The following is a 21,201-nucleotide window of genomic DNA, read 5'->3' as shown; positions in this document are numbered from 1 at the left end:
CTGTATCTGTGTTTTATTTTAAAATAAAAAGGTTAATTAAAATGTGTTAACTATTTTTTATCATCTATCTGGAACCTCAGGGCATGTAATTCAATGTTATTCGAATTGACAGAATCATTTTTAAGGCTCACACCTTCACATCGCTGTGCGTTTAGATACCAGAAAGGCGCCCGGAACCTCAGTCCCCTGCCTCTTTCCTGGAGGGACTTATTTCCAAACCTGTTTTCTTTCTCCCCTAAATCTTATTTACATTGCTCATTTTCCTCTAAAACTATAGAGGCAGCAATACATAATATAGGCTTACAGGGCCTACCCTAATCAATATAGAGTGGGAAGGTGAGGATGGCTAACGTATATTTAGTGGTTACTCCAGGCCGAGCACCGTTCTGAGTGCCAGGCTCCCCTGACTCTTAATCCTCCTAACAACACTGTGAGGTGTAGGCATATCCCCATGTTACAGATGAAGAAACTGAGAGGCACCCCTGGCTTGAGTCTACTATGTGCCTAATATCTGTCTTATGCTGCCTCTGATCATGTTTCAGTTATCATGTGCTATTTGTGAAGCTGAGGATTTGGCTATATATTTTTTAAGTGTCATGTACTCCATTGCTAACTGTGTTTTAACATGTGATCCACTCTGACCTCTAGATTCTTTTCTGCTCTCACACATTGTAGCTGGTTAATGGCTTTTTTTCTATGAGATCACTCGGTGTTTCCTCCTCCAGTGTTTTCTTTTGAGGGAATTCCCAGTAATTCCATTTTATTTGTTGAAGTTTGTTCTCATTTTCTGGGTACAGGCTTCCATCTTACCCACCTCAGTTTATACATTCACTCAGCCTGATCCAGATCACAGGTGAACTTATCCTCAGCTGATGCCCCTGATTTATGTAGGATCATCACTGTTTTTGTAATTTCCTTCTAAAGTTGACTTCAGAGGAGTTTAGGCCAAGGCCTTGCTACTCAAACTGTGGTCCTGGACCAGCGTAATCAATATCACCCAGGAGCTCATAAGATAAACAGAATCTCCGGGCCACCCCAGACTTGCTGAATGAGAATCTGCTTTTACAAGATCCCCAGGTGATTCATACGCACTTTTACGTTTAAGTGAGAAGCATGGGCTAGGTGACTTCTAAGATCCTTATAGTTCTACAAGTCTGTGCTGCTAGGAGAGTCTATGCAGTCATTGTTTACCGTTGGCTCTAAATTCACTAGCTGTGTGGCCTTGGGCAATTACTTGACCTCTCTGTGCCTTTGTTTCTTCATCTGTAAAATGCCTCAAAGTTGTTTTGTAATGTGCTTAAAACAGTGCCTGGCACACGGAAGTTACTGTAGAAGTGTTAGCTGTCTTAATATTGAATAAACGCTCACGAATACTTTGCAAGTCCCAATTTCAGGTCAGGCAGGAGGAAGAGGTTTGAGAATCAACAGTGAAACCGCTTCACTGGAGAACGGGGTTACAGAGGCTTCTGTGTGTCTGAGTGGGAAATCAGGAAGTTTAGGCTGGAGGCTATACTGAGCAGCCGGCAGAGGCCCCCGTCTTTTTAAGACCTCAGGACTCAGAGTAGATAGTGCCTTCTCCCAGAAATTCCTACTTATACGGCCCAGTGGTAGAGCTGCCTGTAAGATCCTTGATACCACAAGGCTGTGTCAGGCCAGGCCACACTGGGCGCCAGCTGCTTGGAAGGGCTGGAAGAAGATTGTGAAATTGGTGTTAGAGGGAAGCCTGTGAAGATCGGTGGGAAATAAAAACAGCACAAATGTTACACAAAATAAGTGAGCATCTCTTATTATTGGTCAGCGTGTGGGGGCAGGTCTGTGGCCTGGTCTCCCGGCACTCTGAAGATATAACTTATATCAAATTGCTCATATTTTCCGCAAGCTTCGTGGCTCTCCTATTCCTACAGGGGACTCAGGTCACATTCTGCGCACACGTCCCTCCAGCGCCTCCAGCTCAGCCAACACTTCCTTGGGTAGATCCTGGTTGACCTGCTCGGTCAGGTAGCTCCGAATGTCACGAACCTCCTGTTCCCAGAAGTCCTTTGGGAGCGAGAATAGCTGGGTGGTGTCTATGGCTCCCAGGCCACTGAGATCCAAGGCGCCTTCCTTTGGCACCAGCCCAATGGGTGTCTCTTGGGCACTGTCCTCCCCCTCTAGCCGCCGGCAGATCCAGTCCAGCACCCGAGCATTCTCTCCAAAGCCTGGCCACAGGAAGTGGCCTGCCTCATCACGCCGGAACCAGTTGACATGGAAGATGCGAGGCAGCCGGACCCCCTTGCGCCCCTCCATGCTCAGCCAATGTTCTAGGTAGCGCCCAAAGTTGTAACCGAAAAAGGGCCGCATGGCAAAGGGGTCGTGCATGATGATCTTTCCTAGGGAGGGAAGCAGGCTAGGTAAGGAATCTTCCTCCTTACTGGAGAAGAGAAGGGCACCCTGCTGCAGCTGGAAGAAGTTGTGAAATGTTTGTGGTTCTGGAATATCCTCGGGCAGGGTGAAGAGAAGGGACTGGGGGAAAGGTACATGTGGGAGGGGGCAGGCAGAAGGAAGATGTGGCTCAGGAAGGGAGGGAAGAGGCAATGTGGGCACACGGGACAGGGGCAAAGGGAGGGCGCTCACCCTTGTGTTCAGCCGCAGCAGTGGACTCGGAGCGCATGGCACTGCCCACAAACACCCCGTGGCGCCAGTTGAAGGCCTCATATACCAGGGGTACTCCTAGAATACCAGTGAACAGGGTCACAGGCAGCCCTTCTCTTTGGACCCTCACTCCATCCCTTCTGGTGATCCCGACTCCTAGTTTCTGTCTCCTAGGACCTCAGCTGTCCCACTTTCAAACCCCATGCCTCCCCCCAATTTTGCATTTTCCAGGGCAGAGCTCTGAAGACAAACAGCTCCAGTTGGTGATCCAGGCTGAGGCTCCCTGAGCTTTAAGTACAAGAGGGAGGTGGGCCCTGATTTACAGCCAGACCCTTTATGGAGAAGGCATGGAGCCTATTTGAGGTTTACCTTTGGGTCTGCGGCCTCCAAAGATGATGGCATCAATGGGGACACCCTCAGGCGCTTCCCAGGCTGGGTCTATAATGGGGCACTGGCGAGCCGGGGCACAAAAGCGAGAGTTGGGATGTGCACAGGGCTCCTTGTCACCTGGCGGAGGAAATACAAATACTTTCACTTGCAAGGACATGTCCAAGGCCAACACACGTAGGCAGGTGCAGGCACTCTTGCGTGATTTCTTTTTGCCTCATCAGCTCCCTGCAACTTTGTGTGATAAGGAGTAGGGAGAAGGGGGCCAGGGACATCTCACCTAAAGGATCGGGTTATTTATCCATAATGGTTCAGCCAGCTGAGCTATGTGAGAAGAGTGGGAGAGGAACTGGGGTTCAGCAGGGTACTAAAGTTTATGCCAAACTATAGCCATGTGGCATTGGGCAGTGCTCAAAGAAATGGGGTTTGAAATTGGCATAAGGTTATAATAGAATTTCCCCCCCAGAAACTATTTCTTTATTTACGGGGTTAGTATTTAAATAAACACAAACCTAAAGCGAAAACTAAGGCTGTCAGTTCAGTATTTTGGTCAATTGACTTTCCATCAGCAAACAGGGGAAGAAAGAATCTCCTAACTATCAAAATGCAAACAGGAATTGATTTTAAAGCTAACAGAATTTTGGTGATTTCCCTCGGTCTGCTCAGACCCTGATGGAGTGACAGGGCTTGAAGAACTCAGACAAGGACATAACCTGGGCAGGCATAACCTGAGGAGCCAGGTGATCTGGCCTCTTTTGGGTGCCCCAGTGACAGGCTGGGACTGAGTCAGTGGTAGATGTGCAAGGCACCATCATGGGGGCCCTGAATTGACACGGTGCCTTCTCTGCTGGAGGTTGCTGGTCAGACCAGGGGGGCAAGGGAGTCACAGAGCCAGCACTCCCTGCCCTCTTCCTGCCCCTCAGCTCCTGCCTCCACCATCAATAAGAGCCATCCCTTCCACTTCTGTCTTGTACTTTCATCAGCCCCCAATTCAGGAGCCTAGCACAGGGTATAATTCTGGGAACGGAAGCTGGGCACAACACATACTAGTTATACCCCTGAATCCAGAGATGATGAAAAGGTTGGGGGACTAGCCTGGGGAAATATGAAAGGTTCTTGGGTTTCTCAATTGGGTGGGGAGGCTGAGGAGGCTTAATGATGATGTTGGAGAAAATGAAGGGTGAGCAGATGACGAGGGTGACTGCTAGGCCAGCCTGGACAACTTGAATACAGGCTTCAGCGACCACAAGGCCACCCTCCCCTGCCATGTGCTTCTTTGCTCCCATCCTAGGTCTCTGGGCTCTCTCACTGCTGAAGGCCACTGAAAGCTGTGGGTCCAGAGAGCAGGGTAGGGGGAGGGGGCAGGGCTACAAGGCACATGGGGTAATGGCTGGGTTGAGAAACTAGCTTCTAGGAGAGGCTAAAGAGCTGGTCTGACTTGGTTTGGAAGGAGGATTGGGGTGTATGTGTTGGAAGGACCGGGGAAGGCTGAGGGTAACAACACTGACCTTTAGACAATGGTTATTATCCAAGGGGATGGTGGGAGCCAAGTGGCAGGGGGAGGGGCAGGCTTCTTCCCTCCTATTGGGTCAAAGTTTATGGATCTTTGAGCTCAATTCCTTCTGTAATAACTTTCAAAACAGTCCTTCTCTTTCTTTTTCTTGTGTGTGTGTGTTTTTTTTTTAACACTATCTAGCTTTTCCTATGTATTTGGCAGTGTGCTAAACACTCTGCATGCATCATATAACGGAATCCTCCAACAACCTTGTGAGGTAGGTACTGTGATAACTACCCCATTCAGCTGACGAGGAAACTGATGCTCAGGAGGTTAAGCAAGTAAGCCAGGTCACAAAGCGAATACTTGGTGGAGTTAGGATGTGAACTGAGACCTTGCCTGGGGTTGGAAACTGCAAACATTCACAACTTCCTGTGCCTCCCAGAGTCCTGGAAGATGGCTGCAGGTTGTGGAGAAGGCTTTTACATTGTCAAGGTGCTGAGCCCTGAGGGCTGTGTCATGACACCCCCTGACTGCCCCCCACATACCAGGTTTCCAGGGTTTGCCCAACCAGGAGGTCACGGTGATGCCAGGTGAAAGAGGCTGGTCAATGCCCTCCCAGTACACGCCACCGTCGCTGGTCTCAGCCACGTTGGTGAAAAGAGTGTTACTCTGGATTGTGGCCATGGCATTGGGATTGGTGGTGGCAGAGGTGCCAGGGGCCACCCCGAAGAAGCCATTCTCAGGGTTGATGGCCCGGAGTTGCCCTGTCAGGAGAAGTGAAAGAAAGGACCAAACAGGAGGTGTTGAGAGGTGCGGCCACAGAAGGTCCTGCTCTGCCCCTCCCCGCCCTGACCTGGACCCGGGGGACGGGGAGAGGCCTTGTGTCTCTAGGGTGGCTGGGCTGCTGGGAGGTACAGGGCAGAGTTGGTTGTTTAGGAAAAGGTTCTTACTGACAAAGCTCTGGGAGCAGTGGAGGGGGGACTCCTATGCTATGGTAAGACCCAGAACCGAGAGTATGATCTGAGGGCCTCTCACCATCACTGTCAAACCTCATCCAGGCGATGTCATCCCCCACACATTCCACTTTCCAGTCTGGCAGTGCTGGCCGCATCATGGCCATGTTCGTCTTGCCACAGGCACTGGGAAAGGCAGCTGCCACATAGCGTTTCTTCCCCGCAGGGTTGGTGATACCCAGGATCTGCATATTGGGGAGACAGGGAACAAGGAGGAGGTCACCAAAGATCAGGCATGGTCTGCGTGGGAAGGACAGCTAGGGGTTAATGGGGAGGACAGATGTTTATATACCGCCTTGCCACTGGGCCTGGGGTGGTGGCAAGGGGAAGCCCCCCGACATTCCACAGCCTGGGGCCAAAGCTTCGGGCATTTGGGCAGAGTCCCTGCCCACCAACCTGGCACCTGGTAGTGGGGAGGCAAGGCTAAGGCTGACTGGCCAGGCCCCGCCCCTGCCCTGCCCCCCGCCCCTGCCCAGGTCCTCACCAGGCCCTCACCAGCATGTGCTCCGCCAGCCAGCCCTCATCCCGGGCCAGCCGAGATGCGATGCGAAGGGCAAAACACTTCTTGCCCAGCAGGGAGTTGCCACCATAGCCACTGCCGAAGGAGACGATCTCCCGCTGGTCGGGCACGTGGCCAATCAGGGTTTTCTCTGGGTTGCATGGCCACTGGCTCACGGGCTCCCCTGGAGACAATGGAGTCATGGGGCTGCTGGCAGGGGCACCAGGAACGGGAGTGTCAGGGGCCAGAGGGATCAGGGATTGGCAGGAGAGACACTTGGGAGCAGTGGTGGTACCAATGAGTGGCTAAAGCCCCCCACCTCATAACGTCCTTCAGCTCCCATGCCCCTATTCTTGGACACGGGTAACTGACTTTTCCCCATCTTGTGCAAAGTGCTCTGCCAACAGCCTCACCCTAGCCCAGACTGCTGCCCTAGATCCTGGGAATTAGGTGTCTCACTAATCAGGATGGGGAAGATTTGGGGTTCCCTCCAAGAGCAGGCTGCCCTCTGTGCCCTCCCCGGGGCAGAGCCAGCACTCACCTTGCCCTGTCAGGGGCTGGCCCACGGAGTGCAGACCCTTGACAAAGTCACCATCTCCCAGGGCCTGAAGCACAGGAGTCCCCAGCCGGGTCATGATACGCATGCTTGCCACCACGTAGGCCGAGTCAGTGAGCTGCACTCCGATTCGGGACAGTGGGGAGCCCACAGGACCCATGCTGAATGGAAGCACATACATGGTTCGGCCTATGGAGGAAAACACCACCTGGATGAAGGGTTCCAACCTGTTCATCCCTTCAGCACCCCCACCTCTGTGTCCTGGCCCTGGTTACCCTGCATGCAGCCTGGAAACCTCTCATCCATGGCCCGCTGGAACTCAGCTGGGGACATCCAGTTGCCCAGCTGCCCGCGGGCCCCACCAGCCACGAGGGGCACCGTGTCCCGTTGAGAAGGCGTTACAATCACCGTCTTGCTCTCTACTCGTGCCACATCCTTGGGGTCTGTGCGGGCCAGCCAGCTGGGGGAGACGGGATTATCAGGAAGATGGTGGCCAGCAGCCTCCCTCAGCCACAGACTCACACTTTCAAGTCCAGCTGTGACTCTAGGCCTTCTGTTGGCCTATTGTTTCTCATTCATTCACTCCTCAGTCACTTCCTCCAGGTTTTGTCCCACCTAAGGGGTAGTTCCCATGACCCTGGTCCTGTAAAGGCCTCTACCCCTGGTAAAAACTCCCTGAACTTGTGAGTAAAAAAAAATAGCAAAGCCTTTTATTTGTATCAGCTTCATTTAACATAAAAATACCGACCAATCCCAATAACTTCCGATTCTATTTCCCCTAAAGCACTCACTCTTGCTCATTCCATTCAGATGGCCTAGCTAACTTTGATTTTGTCTTGGTTAACCCAAAGTGGCCTCAGTACAGCAGCTGCCCCCATCTCGCGATCGCTGGGCTCACAGTTTACCAGTTATTGTACTTGGGGAGCTTTCGGATGAGTCCCTGCTCCTCCAGCAGAGTCAGTATGGCCGTGTTCTCAGCCTCGGTCCCATCACAGATGTGGATGCCCTCTGGTTGGCACAGGCGGGCACTGTGCTCCACAAAGTCTCGAACCCCAGCAGGAAGCTGGCCCAGATCTCCACTGAATACTCGCAGGGTCTGAAGGCTGCGCCATGATGACCAGCCCCAGGGGCTCAGCCCACGCCAGCCAAGCCTGCAGGAGAAGAAACAGAGAGGTAACGAGCCAGGTGTTCTCATGGAGGACGGGCAACTGGAGCAGACGGGAAGTTTGTGCTGATGGGGAGCAGGCTAAAGCAGCTGTGGGTGCAGGCACCATGAAAAGCAGGTCGAAGTAGGTGTGTGGGATGGGTTCAGGCCACGTGTAGCTTGTGGCCTTTATGATGCTTAGTGAGGGTATCTCTTGGTCAGCAAGGGACAGGGCTCACCCAATGAACACGAAGGCACATGCCTGGCTGTGTGGAAGTGTATGTGTAGGCTCGCTGATGTTATTGCGGGCTTAGACCATGGCCATGTTTAATGATGTCTGGTCAATGTTTACAAAGGAGCAAGTGCCCTATGGCCCAAGTGTTGGTCAACTGTGCCCAGGTGACAGCTTCATACATCTGGTGTTTGAAGCCCTCATCCCTGTTCTTTCCATTCTCAAGTACAGTTTTTATAAGTTAAAAAGGCAGCTGTTTTTTTTTCTTCTGGTGTGTATGCTGTAAGAATATGAAAGCCTCAAGCAAAGAACCCAGTCTTTGAGATGGTACAGTTCCAGGTTTCTAGATTCCTAGATTCTAGATGGTCCAGTTCCAGGCTCTTGCACAGAGAGTGGGTGACTGGATGCTGAGGTTCCAGGCATAGGATCTGCTGCAGCCCACCAGGGCCGACAAGGATTGCCTAAAGTGTTGCCATTGGGTAGGTATTTTTGAGCTGTGTGGAAGGCTGACTATTGGGGAGTGTCACTGGCTGGGGTTCATGCCTGGATGCCCAGGAGGGCAGGGTCCCTGTTGGCTCTCCTTTGAAACCCCTGGGAGAGGGAGAAGCAGGGTCTGCTCTGATTGGCTTGGACCCAGGGTGGAGTGACCCAGAGAGAGCAAAGGCCAAGAGAGGGAAGCTGCCTTTCTCCTATGCCAGAGCCTCACCCACCAGAAACTGTACCCCACACACCCAGGACCACGTGACCCTGTCTGTCCCCGGGCTCTCTTTCCTAGAGGACACATGCCTAGAGAGCTTTGCGTGTTGGTGGTAGGGTGCAATATCAGACCTCAGGAGGCTCAGACTCAGAGGGTGTGAGCCCGGGAAGGGAGAAAGCTCAGACCATGCATGTGGGGGCCGGAGCCTGGCTGGCGTGGGAGCTGGGGAAGCTTCCACTGGGCAGAGCAGGAGGGAAACCCAGTGTGGCCCCAAAGACAGAAGTGGAGGGTTCCTGGGACCTGGGTCTGTTCCTGACTCAGAGAGGTTTTCCCTGAGCACTTATTTTATTTTATTTTATTTTGCTGAGGAAGATTTGCCCTGAGCTAACATCTGTGCCTATCTTCCTCTATTTTTGCATGTGGGTCACCACCACAGCATGGCTGATGAGTGGTGTAGGTCTACAACCGGGATCTGAAACTGCGAACCTGGGTCTCTGAAGTGAAGTGCCCAGAACCTAACCACTAGGCCACGGGCCGGCCCCTCTGAGCACTAAGTTTAAAGGCACATAGTCCTGGCGAGAGCCTCTCTCCAGGGAAAGCTTGGCTGAGGGAGTCTCTTGAGAAGCTGCTCCACTCCCCTCCAGTCCCCTGAGTGGGACCTTCTCCTTTTCCTATGCTTCAGACACCACCCACAATGGCTGGGCAAGTGGAACCAGCTGTGGGAGAAGCATGGGGTCAGCTCAGACTCTGGGACAAAAGCTGGGAGAATGGGGGCTACAGAGGGAAAACAGCAAGCTGTGAAAAGGGGGAGAGGGCAGGCAAGCAGGGCCTAGGGTCTCCCATCCTGGACAGGAGATGAAGCCAGCCGTAGAAGAACTGAAGGCAACCTGGCCCCCTCCTCCACCTTGTTTCTCTCCTTCTCCTGGCCCCAGGTCCCTCTGGCTGGGTCCCGCTTCCCGCCAGGTTCCAGTGCGGGGAGGCCGGGGAATGGATGTTTACCTTCTACCTTCTTTAAGGAGCTCTGAGATCAATCCCCAGAGGCTCATGCACCCTTGACCCCAGGGCCCTACTGCTGTTCATCGCAACCTGGGGCACAGGAGTTACATCTGTAAAGGAGAGGAGGAAACACGGAGAATGGGTTCGGCGAGGGCGAGCGAGGAGGGAGAAGGAAGTTCTGAGAGTGGCAGATAGAGACCGCGAGGACAGAGATCAGCAGAGCAGGGAGGGGGAGGAGGTGACGGAAACCCAGAGACCCAGAGGGCTGAGGCCGCCCCGGATCTCCGGCGATACGAGACGCACGCCCGGCGAGGCCAGGGATCAAGACACACTCGCCCCCTGCCCGCCTCCTCCTCAGATGGGAAACAGGGCGGAGGCCGGCGAGCAGGAGAGCGCAACTGGCAGCCCCGGGGGGCGAGCGCGGCGGAAGGTGCGGGTCGGCCCCGGGCTGGGGGTCACTCACCGCAGGCCGGGGCGGTACACAGCGGCCATGGCACCTGGGCGGGGGCTGCCGGGTGACCGCGAGAACGAGCGGAGCCGGGGAGATATGGAAGGCGGGGAAGGAGGGAGCGCGGCGAAGCGAGCGGGAGCGGAGGTTCGGCGGGAGGCGCTTAAAAAGGAGGCGGGAGGGCGCAAGGGCGGAACCTAGCACGTCCTGCACGACCCTCTCTCCGCCCCGCCAGCAGGCCAGCAATCCCGGCCCCCGGGCTCCGGGCCCAAGGTCCGCCCTGCCGCCGCCCCACCCCCTGCATCCTAGCCCCCAAACCCATCTCTCTCATTGGAAGACTGGGTCCTCACCTCGGCTCTCTCCTCTTCGAGGCCCCGCCCCCTGCTCCACCTCGCCCGCTGCAAATGATGTAACTTTGAGGACTCTTGCTCCTGAAAGGTAGCAACTGGGAGACATTAGGTGGCAAACAAGCTCCAGGAATGAGGAGCGAGGCCAGGGAAAGGAGCCCACGGGGGCTGGAAGTCTGGAAGCAGGGGTGGTGATGGCATTGCTTGTACTCTTCTTCCTGGGGACTGGGCACTCTGAGCCCTAGGATCTTCAGTTTTCCAGGGCCCCAATGCTAAGGGCCCCAATACTAAGGTCCCCTCAGTCCCCAACTCCCCAATCCCTGTGTCTTCTCCCCCTGATCAGGCTCCCTTATGCCTTACCATGAAATGGTGGTGTCTCTCCACCCCCGAGTCTCTTCTTTGAGCCTCTGCCCTGGTCATTCTCTCTCCACATTCCTCTGGAGGACTCATCTGCCCCACTCAACCACCACCATAAAGTCCTCGGGTAATTTCTCAAGTTATATCTCCATCCAGACATCTCTCTTCAACTTGAAACCACTAGATATCACCCCAAACGCCAAAGCACCTCAAACTCAGCATGTCTATGGTAGGCATCTGCCCCTTTCTGATAACAGCGCTCCGACGTTCCGTTCCCGGAACCACCTCCTCAGTCTGTGTGGTCATGTGGGTCTCCTGGAGGTAGGCCAATGTGTGTTTCTTTCTCTGGCCATAGCAATTGGGAATGTTCAGGGATGGGCATGAGGTCTCTCTCTGGGGCTTTTTCTGTAAACTTTGAAAATTAGCTTTCTTCCTGTTGGGGTTGGTGAGCTGGTAGAATACATGCCTGGAGCTGCTGGTTGTCAGCTTGTCACTGCAAAGCAGGAAGCTAGCTGAGACAGAAGCCAGTCTAGAGGAAGCAGAGCAGAGGGATGGAGACTGACAGATTCATGATTTCGCTTATAGGAGTCAATAAAATTCTTCTCTTGCTCAAGCTAATTTTAAGTGGATTTGCAACGGAAGCAGTCTTGATTCTCAGATTTCTCAGAGGTCTGTGCTGGAACATAGTGGGACAAGGAGAGCGGGCCTTCAGCCTTGGGCTTGCTGCTGGCCCTCATCCCTTCCACCTAGGCTCCATCGGGCGTCCAAACTCATGCGTATGTATGGGATTCTTCCCTCCAGTCCTACATCCAAGCTCTGTCCACACCTACCCTGCTGCAAACAGCTGCCTCGTTGGCCACCCTTTGAACCTAAAGGTTTGCACACTGGTGGCAGCACGGTCGACCGATCAAAGGCCATCATCTCTTCCATAATCCTGCGCCTGCTTTTGTGGCTCCCTATCTCAGGGAATGGCACTGCCATCTAGCCATTTGCCCCAGAGGAACCTGAATCCGTCTAGACTATTCCTTTCTTATCCTCCATAGCCAATCAGACACCAGGACCTTTGGATTTGTAATTCACAATTAGCTCTCAGAGCTGTGTCTATCCCCATGGCCACTGCCTTAGCTCAGGCTTCTCTCTCACCTGGCTTCAGGTGACAGCTTCCAAGTCACCTCCTGGCCCTCTGTGTCTCCAAATGCCACCCCTTCTCCCTCCCACCAAGCTACCCTCCAAAATCTGCACTCAAGTTCACTTTGGGAAATTAAGAGAGAGGGATAATGTTTATCCTGTGGACACAAGGTGCCAGGCTCCCTGGCAGCAGCTTGACATGCATACTCTCATTCAGTTTCAACCACCCTGTTTTACAGATGTGGCCACTGAGGCTTCGAGAGGTTAAGTCATTCGCTCAAAGTCACACAACTGGTCAGTAGGAGAAACGAAATCTGAATCTAGGTCTTTCTGACTCTACCGAACTGTTTTTCCCCCCTGCAATTCTATGCTGTCCCTTTGATTTATCATTTTTTAAAAAAAGAGATCATATTATTCTGAGGCTTAAAATCCTTTCAAGGCTTCCTATCACGTGGCGACTGACATCCTTCCTAATCCAGCTCCTATTTATCCCACGTTATCACCCCACCTCCCTACTTGCCACCTTCTCGCCCACATACCGTGCTCCGCAGTTTCCAGAGCACTTCCGTGAACTCTTTCTGCCCTTCAGACTTAAATTAACATCACCTCCTACATGAAGTCATTTTGCCCCTTAGAATTAACATCTATCTCATCTCTGTTGGTTCTAAACTGTGTACGTACCTATAGTTTTGTACTTATCACACTTGATTATAGTTGTTTTTCTATCTCTGTAATGCTCACTAGAGTGTTAGCTTCTCGAGAGAAGGATCCAAATTTTAGTCTTGTTTTTATCCTAGCTTCTAGCAGAATCTGGCCTGTAATAGGCATTTAATAAATGTTGGTTGAATGAAAGAATAAACGAGTCCTATGACTCTGAATCTGCCTCCATTCCTTCCTTCCTCAACTTGAGGCAGCCTGAGCAAGGGGCTCCTGTGAGGATTTCCTTGCACTGCTGATTCCCCTTATCTGCCACACACTTTTGGGCAGCTCCTTGGCTCTCTCCCAGCCTGGCCCAGTGTCCACAGCGCACCACCAGGGGGCAGGATGTGACCAGCCTTGCCTTGGTCTGCATTTTTCTCCTTCCCAGGGCTCTCTGGGTTCGGCCTTTGGATGTCTCACAGACCCCCCTGCAAGTGGATGCTGTGGGGTGCTGCCCAGATCTCCCCTTCAGGATCATGGCGCTGATTGTCCCAGCTGCTGAGTGTTGGCTGCTGATGGCTCATAGCTGAATGCTTCCCTGAGAACTACCAGTGACTGAAGGCAGCTGCCTTGCCAAATGCAACACCCCTTTCCTGGGGCAGCGTGTATCCAGTGACTGGTTGTTGCAGGGGTACAAAGGCCTGGCCCCCTTGCCTCAATTTGGGACGACTCTGAATCAACTCCAGAGCTCTTATGGGATCAGCTGAAGCCTCTTTTGCAACTGCAATGCATTTCAACTTCTCCCTCTGCCCAGTCTGCTCCTCTCACTCCCTTTGAAAGTCTTCCCCAATAAACCACCTGTACACAAGTTTCCATCTTGGAGTTTGTTTCCAGCCTAAGATATCTCCCAAACTCAACTTGAGTACTGCACTAACCCTCTTATCTGACTCTGAGTCCATTTTTGCCCTCCTCCATGCTAGATCCAAAGGGATCTTTTCAAACACAATCTGATCATATCATGTCCCTGCTGAAAATCCTTTAGTAGCTTCTCACTGCTCTTAGAATAAAGCCCACATCGTCAACTTGGCTTACAAGGCTCTGTGAGATCTGGCCCCTGTCAACTTCTCTACCCTCACCGCCCACCATTCTTCCCACCTTCCTTGGTTTTCACTCTCTGGCTACATTGGTCTTTTTTTCAGTTTCCTGAACACGTCTGCCTCTCTCCCGCCCAGAGTCTTTGCATATATTGTTCCTGCAGCTTGGAATCCTCGCCTTCTCCACACCTCCAGGCATGGTTACTTCTTACTCACCTGACCAGTCTCAGTTTAACATGACTTCCTTAGGCAAACTGTCCCCACAATGTCTCTCCCTCCCACACCCCAGCATTAGATTAGGTCTTCATGAAATACAATCACATAGCCCCCTGCCCTTCTCATTCATCGCACTCATCTCAGTTGTAGTGGTTTATTTTCATGTAGGCCCATTCCTAACATATGCAGGGCCTGGAGTAGGAGTACAGATAGAGACTCACAAACCTTGTGTTTAAATATTTAAAATGTGTAACTCAAGCGAACAAACTGTTAAATAAAATATGTTCTATTCTTCTACCTTGACAAATATATACATAATGGTCTGGACTTTGGTTCAAATTTGGATATTATTTGGGGTCCTCAGGATTCCACAGCAGAATGTGGTAGTGTAGGGACAGGTAGCTTTTGGCCAGTGGCCCTTGGGCCCATTTCTTATCCCACTCCTGACACCATTGTGTACTGTGAAGGGCCTCATGTGTGCATGTGTGGAACTCCTTGTCTACACATCCCAAATCTGCCCACAACCTCCTTCAAACAGCCGCCCCTTGGCCATGTGTTGAGTCTAGGGATGTGTGCAAGCGTAGTGTGGTCCACTCTTGGGAGGGCAAACCCTAGAAGTGGGCTTGGGGCTCTTTGGGCAGGGAATTCCTAGGTGTCTGGAGTGTGGTTCAGAAGGGGATTGGGGTGTGGGCAGAGAAGGCTTGGACTCCTCACTCCATGGCACACAGCCAGACAAGGGACAGAGTGGAGGCTTCCAAAGTGCAGGGCCCAGGGCAGGGGCCACTCTTGTCTGGGCCCAAGGGCAATAAACTGATGTTTCTCTGTTTCAGTCTGTAAGCTCCATGATGGCAGGGCTAGTGTCAGTCTGATTTACTGAGGTGTCCCTAAGCCTAGCACAGTGCCCGGGGCAGAGCAGGTGTTTAATAAATGTTCATCAAATGAATGTACAAGATTTGAGGATTGGGATCCATTACTGAAGATCTAGATACCAAAAGCCAGAACGAGGAATGATAAAGGTCTTACGGGGCTCTGAAAATGGGGGTGCAGGACAGAGGAGCTGGTGATAGCACTCTGGATTACTGTCTGTCCCCTCTCCTCTCCTTCCTTTTTGTGTTGTACCCCACTCCTCCAGGCCCTTTGCCTGCCATGGAGGCTGTCTTTCCCCATGGTCCAGTATCCCTCTGTCCATATATTTCTACTTTTTCACCCTGTGGCCACTGCTCTCTCTCTGTGGCCTGACCATCCATCTGTCTATTCCTCTGGATTTGTTTCTAGTGTTTGGTCTCCAATCTTACTTCCCTCTGGCCCTTTCTGCTACAACTTTGTCTTCTCCTCCTTTGCTCCCATCACCTCTCTTGTTATCTTTTATTTCCTTCCTGGTCCCCTCCCAGAAGCCTTTCTCTCTTTGAGTTCCTCAGGGCCCTTTGTCCATCCATGTGCCTATGTCCCTCTGCCTCCTTCATTCCCAGTCCCTGGAGAGTCCCTGACTTGTTATGCCCTCTATCCCAGATCTATACCTGCTGCCTCCTTTGCTAAGTCTTCTTGCCTCCCTTCCTCTGTTCTGTCATTCCCAGAGTCCACCTGGCTTCATCTTTTTCATCCCTATTTCCCTGTCCCCAGATGTCCTTGAGCCAGTCAGTCTCAGCATTCATTTCCCCCTCGCCCCCACCAGCCCTGGCTGCCACCAAGAGAACCCATTAACCACCTCCTGGGTCCCCTCTGGCTGTCACAGCCTCGCTTCTGTGTCCTTGGTCCTTCCCCTGGCCCAGCCCTCACTCCTCAGACTCCTTTCCCTGGTCAGTGGCGCCTGGTCTGAGCCCTGAGCAGCTCAACGCGCCTGAGCTTGTTTAGTCTGACTCCTTTAGCCCGTTAGCAGCTTAGCCCTCCCACCTCTCCTTTGAGCCCTCCAGTAAACAAGAGGATCAGTGCAGACCTGACATCTGCTGGGGGGCAAGTGTCTGGCCAGGCCAGATCAGGCTTCATCAACACTGCCTATTCCTTCTTCAACCAGGGAAATTCTGGGGTCTTTTTTCTGCCTGTTTGCCTTAGACCCATATTCCATGGGCATGTGTATGGGGTTCCCTTTCTCCCTGCTCCCCATTCCCACTTTGTGGCCTTATTCCCAGGCCTTGGGCTTTTTGCTGTTTCTGCAAAAACAGCACTAGATTCAGGCAATCACACTGGGAAGGCTTTCTACTTGAATAATGACAATGGTCTCTTCTCCAAAAAATGGAGGCCAAGTGTGGGCAGAGAGAGATGTCGTCTGATCTAGGTCTTGTTACATGTGTGTACTGAGCATGGCAGGAGAGACCACACACACACACACAGTGTCACGCGCCAAGGGAAGCTGAGTTGACCATAGGCAGTCTGTAGAGCAGTGGTTCTCAAACTTAAGTGTTCGTCAAAATTGCCTGGAGGGCTTATTAAAACACAGATTTTTTTTGGCCCCATCCAGTGAGTTTCTGATTCAGTAGCTTTGAGGCGAGGTCAGAGAATTTGCACTTCTAACAAGTTCCCAGGTGATGCTGCTGCTCTGGGGACCACACTTTGAGAATCACTGCCTTAGATCATCTGAATCCACCAGCTTTTTCTTGGAGCTCTATTCTAGTACAGACCCCATTTAAACAGCTTCAGACAGGTTTAAACATCTCCTTGGCTAATTCCTAGTATCCCTGTTCCAACTTCTACTCGGGGATGATAGCTCTAAGAGGTGTTAGGGGATTAGGCTAAAAATGTAGGTCACTGTCCAGCCATCTGGGAACCAGGATGAGCGAGAGAGGAAAAGGGAGGGATGGAGACACACAAGGAAAAGGTGAGAGGAAGCAGAGGGCATGTGAGGGCAGTTACAAAAGTGTCTTGGATGGATTGGTGGTGATTAGATTTGTGTCCTGCGGTGGCCCGGAAGGAAGGAGCAGAGTTCCTCATTCTCCCTTCTCTTGCTCCTTCTCCCAAGCTGGGCTGCCTGTCCTGGGGCTGGGTCATTCAGAGTGGGAGAGCCTGAGGATTGGATGGCCGAGTCCTGGAGACTCACCGTGGGGAGGGTTGCTTATCTTTCTGATGCAATGGCTGTGATGGGTGTGAGGCAGGGGGCAGAAATGTGAGAATTCCTGGAAACAGGAAACAGACCCAACAGGCCAGGTGAGAGGGGGTTGGAGAGAGCTTGTACACCCCAAAAACACCGACAAGGGGCTGCAGAGCCTTGGAGGGTAAGGGCGCTGGGAGCTTGTCTGGTCCTCTCTTCCGGTCCCCGTCTCTCAGTCACCAAGGGCTGAGGGTTGTGTTCATATGAGGGTGGTGGTTGGGGCCAATGTGGCTCTCTGTACTGGGAGGCTGAGCACATCTGAGTCAGACCATCAGTGAGGAGCTTTGTTGGGGAAGATGCCCCCTTTCCTTCCTTGAGAACAGGCATAGGCATACGTGTCCTCCCCCTCCCTCCAACCCCCCAGGACAATGAGATATGCAAATGATCCCCTTACCTCATTGGCTGGAGGCCTCAGGACCACAGATGACCTCAGAGCGCTGGCCCTTTAAGAGTGCCCTTTGGGCTCTGTGCCCACAGCCCCTTGTTCTGAGCACAGAGCCGCCAGGCCCTGCTCAATGGGGCCTCCAGTCTCTGGGGAAGCTGTGCCCACCTGGCTCTGACACTGACCACATCATCTCTGCCATCCCTAAAGTGAGTATGTCCGCGGCCCACCTAGGTGCCAGGCTGCTCACCCAGAGCCCCCTCCTCCAACACCTGCTCTCTGCTCTCTGTTGCCTGTTTTCAGGGACCTTCACACTTCTGTCCTGTGCTCCACTCTCACCCAGATTGGCCTTATGTCCCTCACTGCTATCACTTCAGAAAGATAAACAACCCCCTTACTTATCTCTTCATCCAATTCACTCTGGACACCTCCTTCAGGGGCTCACGGTCTCCTCCTTGCCAAGGGTCAGTTCCTTCAATCTGTGTCTTTGTTCCCATCCCCTCTGTCCTGTCAAGGGTAGGGAGCTCAACAGATGGGCAAAAACCCTTCCCTGGTTCCTTGGGACAGGAAAAGAGAGAAGCCTGGTCCTCCTTTCCGACTCTCTGGGCAGAGCCTGGGGACCTGAGATGTGGTTGGAAAGAGGGCTACCTAGGCTTGGGGCATCAAGATGGAGCCAAACGCTAAGCCCCGCCTTGCCTCTCCTGGGGCTGGTGGTGGGGCTGTTGGAACTGGGCTAGAGCTTGGGACTTCCAGGCTGGGAAGGATCTCCGAGGTCATCTAGCCAGAGGTTCCTAGATGAGCACCCGCTCCATGGTTGATAAGACGGAGGAGAGGTCCTTGAGGACATAAGTTCGAGGCACTCTGTGTTGAGGTTGACCAGATAGTTACTGAAGGACTTCTCAGATTAATATGCTGCTGTGCTTTGTGAATCTGCAAGAGGTGGGGATGAGAGGCAGCATTTCTCAAAATTATCTGAGCATAGACCTCTTCTTGAGTGTTTTTCAGACTTAGTGCTTCACAGAACACTCTTTGGGAACTGTTAAAGTCTAACTTCCTTCCTTGGATAGAAGGAGAAACTGGGGTCAGAAAGGGGAAGGGGGTCTGCTCAAGTTCACACAACAGAGCAGGTTCTGAGTAGAGGGGGAAAACCAGTCTTGGTTCATTCCCCTTGGAGAGATTGGCCTTGGGGAAAGATTGTCAGCACTCAGTCCTGATCTTTCTAGAACTGATTTGAGGACCTTTCTTTTTTTCCTTGGAAAGTCTCTTGCTCCTATAAAAGGTATTCACTAATTGCTTAATCCATAGAACAGATGTGCACTGAGGGTCTTCTATGTGCAAGGCTCTGGCCTGGGGCTCTGAGAGAGAGGTATCACGCACGTTATCCTCATAGATTAAAAATCACAGCATACGTGACTTCCCATTGTCCTAAAATATACACATACTCTATCACAGTTAATTAAGCAAATCTTTTAAATTGCTTGGAAATGAAATGATGTCTCTTGAGATGACAGAGCCTCTCAGCATGTCCCAGCATTAAAGTTGGGAGCACTGCCATCTTCCTCTTGTTTTTCATAGATCCCAGAGGCACCAGTGGGCCAGAGGCTGTGCTATCCTCTTCCTCATCCAGGCCTTTAAGCTGCTTGCCACCGGTCAGGAGCCCCTGCCACCTAAAAAGTTGCCCCCAGCCCGGAGGTGACTATGTAGGGAGCAGAGCTGCACATCTCCCCGGCTTTCCAGAACTCTGGCTCTAGGGCACTTGGGCTTCAGGGGAAGCAAGTTTTGGGAAAGGAGGCTGGCAGGCAGCCTCCAGATGCTCCAAACCTCTCCTCTTCTTTTGCAGGTGCACCCCTCCCAATCCAGCCCCAGAATGGCACTGCCACCTAGCCCCCTGGCCATGGAATATGTCAATGACTTTGACTTGATGAAGTTTGAGGTAAAGCGGGAACCCTCGGAGGGGCGATCTGCCCCTCCTACAGCCTCACTGGGTTCCACCCCCTACAGCTCAGTGCCTCCTTCACCCACCTTCAGTGAGCCAGGCATGGTGGGGGCCACCGAGGGACCCCGGCCAGGCCTGGAGGAGCTGTACTGGCTGGCCACCCTGCAGCAGCAGCTGGGGGCTGGGGAGGCACTGGGGCTGAGTCCGGAGGAGGCCGTGGAGCTGCTGCAGGGTCAGAGCCCAGTCCCTGGTGAGGGGCCCCATGGCTACTACCCAGGGAGCCCGGAGGAGACCGGAGCCCAGCATACCCAGGTGAGTGATCAGTGAGCCAGTCTGAGGGGAGGCAGGCTGAGGGAGGAGGGCAGTTCAAGAGGGAGGAGAGTTCCCAGAGGGGGTTACAGATTGGGAAAGAGACAGAAGGCAGAAGGGAAGAAGGGCCCTTGAAAGAAATCAGATAGAGAACACTACGTCCTCCGCCCTCCCTTTTTTCCAAATGATGAGAAATGAGTAGGCTGAACCAGGAGGAAGAAGAAGATAAGGTTAGAAGAGGACCGAAAGGGGAGGATTGAGAATGAAAGGGCGTCAGGGAGCGGTTGTTTACGAGGAGGTAAATGATACCGTGTCTGTGGACACCAGGAAAAGGGTTGTGCGTAGAACGGAGCGGAGTTATGACTGTGGGAACCGGAATGAGGCTGGCCTTTTCAAGACTTCGTGCTTCCACGGCCCTCAACCTTCTCAGGAAGAATAGGGACTCATCCTATTAATTATAGACACAGATGGGGGTGTTGAGGGCATTAGGATGTAATCCAAATCCTTTGAGGGTCACAGGGTTGCGGCCTTCAGGACAGGGGAGAGAGGCGCGTTGGAGGGGCGGGGTCCGTCTGGGCGCGGGCCCGCAGGTCACACGCGGGCCTGGAGCCGGATGCTGAGGACCGCGGAGGGGCGGTGCGGGCTCTGGTGCGCCATTGGCTCGCCTGACCGTGGGAGGCGGGGCCTGCCGCGTGGGGCGGGGCCAAAGGTGCGCTAGCCCCTTAGCCAGGACCGCGTGGCCCCAGGCGGGTTGGGACTGAGGCGGGGTCTGGACTGCGAGATCCACTCAGTGGCAGGGCGAGCCTGCCGGTAAAGGTGGGAGCCGGGGGTGGAGCCTCCCCGGGGGCAGGGCCACTCTGGCGTCGGGACCTGTGTATGGAGTGCGTAGCACCCGGCGCTGACCAGGTCTCTGCCCGCTTCCTCTGCAGCTGGCCGAGCGGTTTTCGGACGCGGCGCTGGTGTCGATGTCTGTGCGGGAGCTAAACCGGCAGCTGCGGGGCTGCGGGCGCGACGAGGCGCTGCGGCTGAAGCAGAGGCGCCGCACGCTGAAGAACCGCGGTTACGCGCAGGCCTGTCGCTCCAAGCGGCTGCAGCAGCGGCGCGGGCTGGAGGCCGAGCGTGCCCGCCTGGCCGCCCAGCTGGACGCGCTGAGGGCCGAGGTAGCCCGCCTGGCCAGGGAGCGCGACCTCTACAAGGCTCGCTGTGACCGGCTGACCTCGAGCGGCCCCGGGTCCGGGGACCACGCCCACTTCTTCCTCTGAGCCGCTTGGGGCCGCAGAATGGCGGAGTAGGTGGGTGGGGGGCACCACCCAGGAGGCGGCGGTACCATTCACTAGATGGTTACTGAGCACCTTCTGGTGCCAGACACTCCCTTGTATGACCACGCAAATATCCCCAAACTTGCTGGACCCTCAAGGCTTGCTCCGAAGTTAGATGCTGATCATTATCTGGGAAGAGGGGTGCCCTCTCACGCAGATCGTGCACAGAAACTCTCCACCTCCTGCCCCATCCCAAATGACCAGGACGCTGAGATCTGCAGAGCCAGTGCCGGGCCCTGTGTGTGTGTGTGGAGCGTGGATGATGGCTGGGTGACACAGTGAATGAGGGTG

The 21,201-nt window shown here is 53.4% G+C and overlaps 2 protein-coding genes across 3 annotated transcripts; one reads left to right on the top strand and one right to left on the bottom strand.

Moving 5' to 3' along the window:
- Positions 1-1,770: 1,770 nt before the first annotated feature.
- Positions 1,771-10,414, bottom strand: PCK2 (phosphoenolpyruvate carboxykinase 2, mitochondrial). Its single transcript, XM_014868611.3, has 10 exons — positions 10,117-10,414; positions 7,490-7,735; positions 6,860-7,044; positions 6,570-6,773; positions 6,025-6,212; positions 5,552-5,714; positions 5,062-5,280; positions 3,001-3,138; positions 2,614-2,709; positions 1,771-2,369 (listed from the first exon to the last, which is right to left on the bottom strand). The coding sequence occupies exons 1-10, from the start codon at positions 10,143-10,145 to the stop codon at positions 1,915-1,917; spliced, it is 1,923 nt and encodes a 640-aa protein (XP_014724097.1). The 5' UTR covers positions 10,146-10,414; the 3' UTR covers positions 1,771-1,914.
- NRL (neural retina leucine zipper) lies at positions 9,882-20,995 on the top strand. Of its 2 annotated transcripts, none has more exons than XM_070504142.1 (3): positions 9,882-10,083; positions 19,187-19,594; positions 20,521-20,995. In XM_070504142.1, exons 1-3 carry the CDS (start codon positions 10,012-10,014, stop codon positions 20,851-20,853), a joined length of 813 nt encoding a protein of 270 aa, XP_070360243.1. In that variant the 5' UTR covers positions 9,882-10,011; the 3' UTR covers positions 20,854-20,995. The 2 variants fall into 2 exon arrangements, with proteins under 2 accessions (XP_070360243.1, XP_070360242.1); XM_070504141.1 differs by lacking the exon at positions 9,882-10,083 and adding an exon at positions 17,299-17,555.
- The last annotated feature ends 206 nt before the right edge of the window (positions 20,996-21,201 follow it).

This window comes from Equus asinus, chromosome 2 (genome assembly GCF_041296235.1).
Source record: "Equus asinus isolate D_3611 breed Donkey chromosome 2, EquAss-T2T_v2, whole genome shotgun sequence".
NCBI lineage: Eukaryota > Metazoa > Chordata > Mammalia > Perissodactyla > Equidae > Equus > Equus asinus.
The sequence above is the reverse complement of the archived record's forward strand: the minus strand, read 5'-3'. Positions and strand labels throughout refer to the sequence as shown.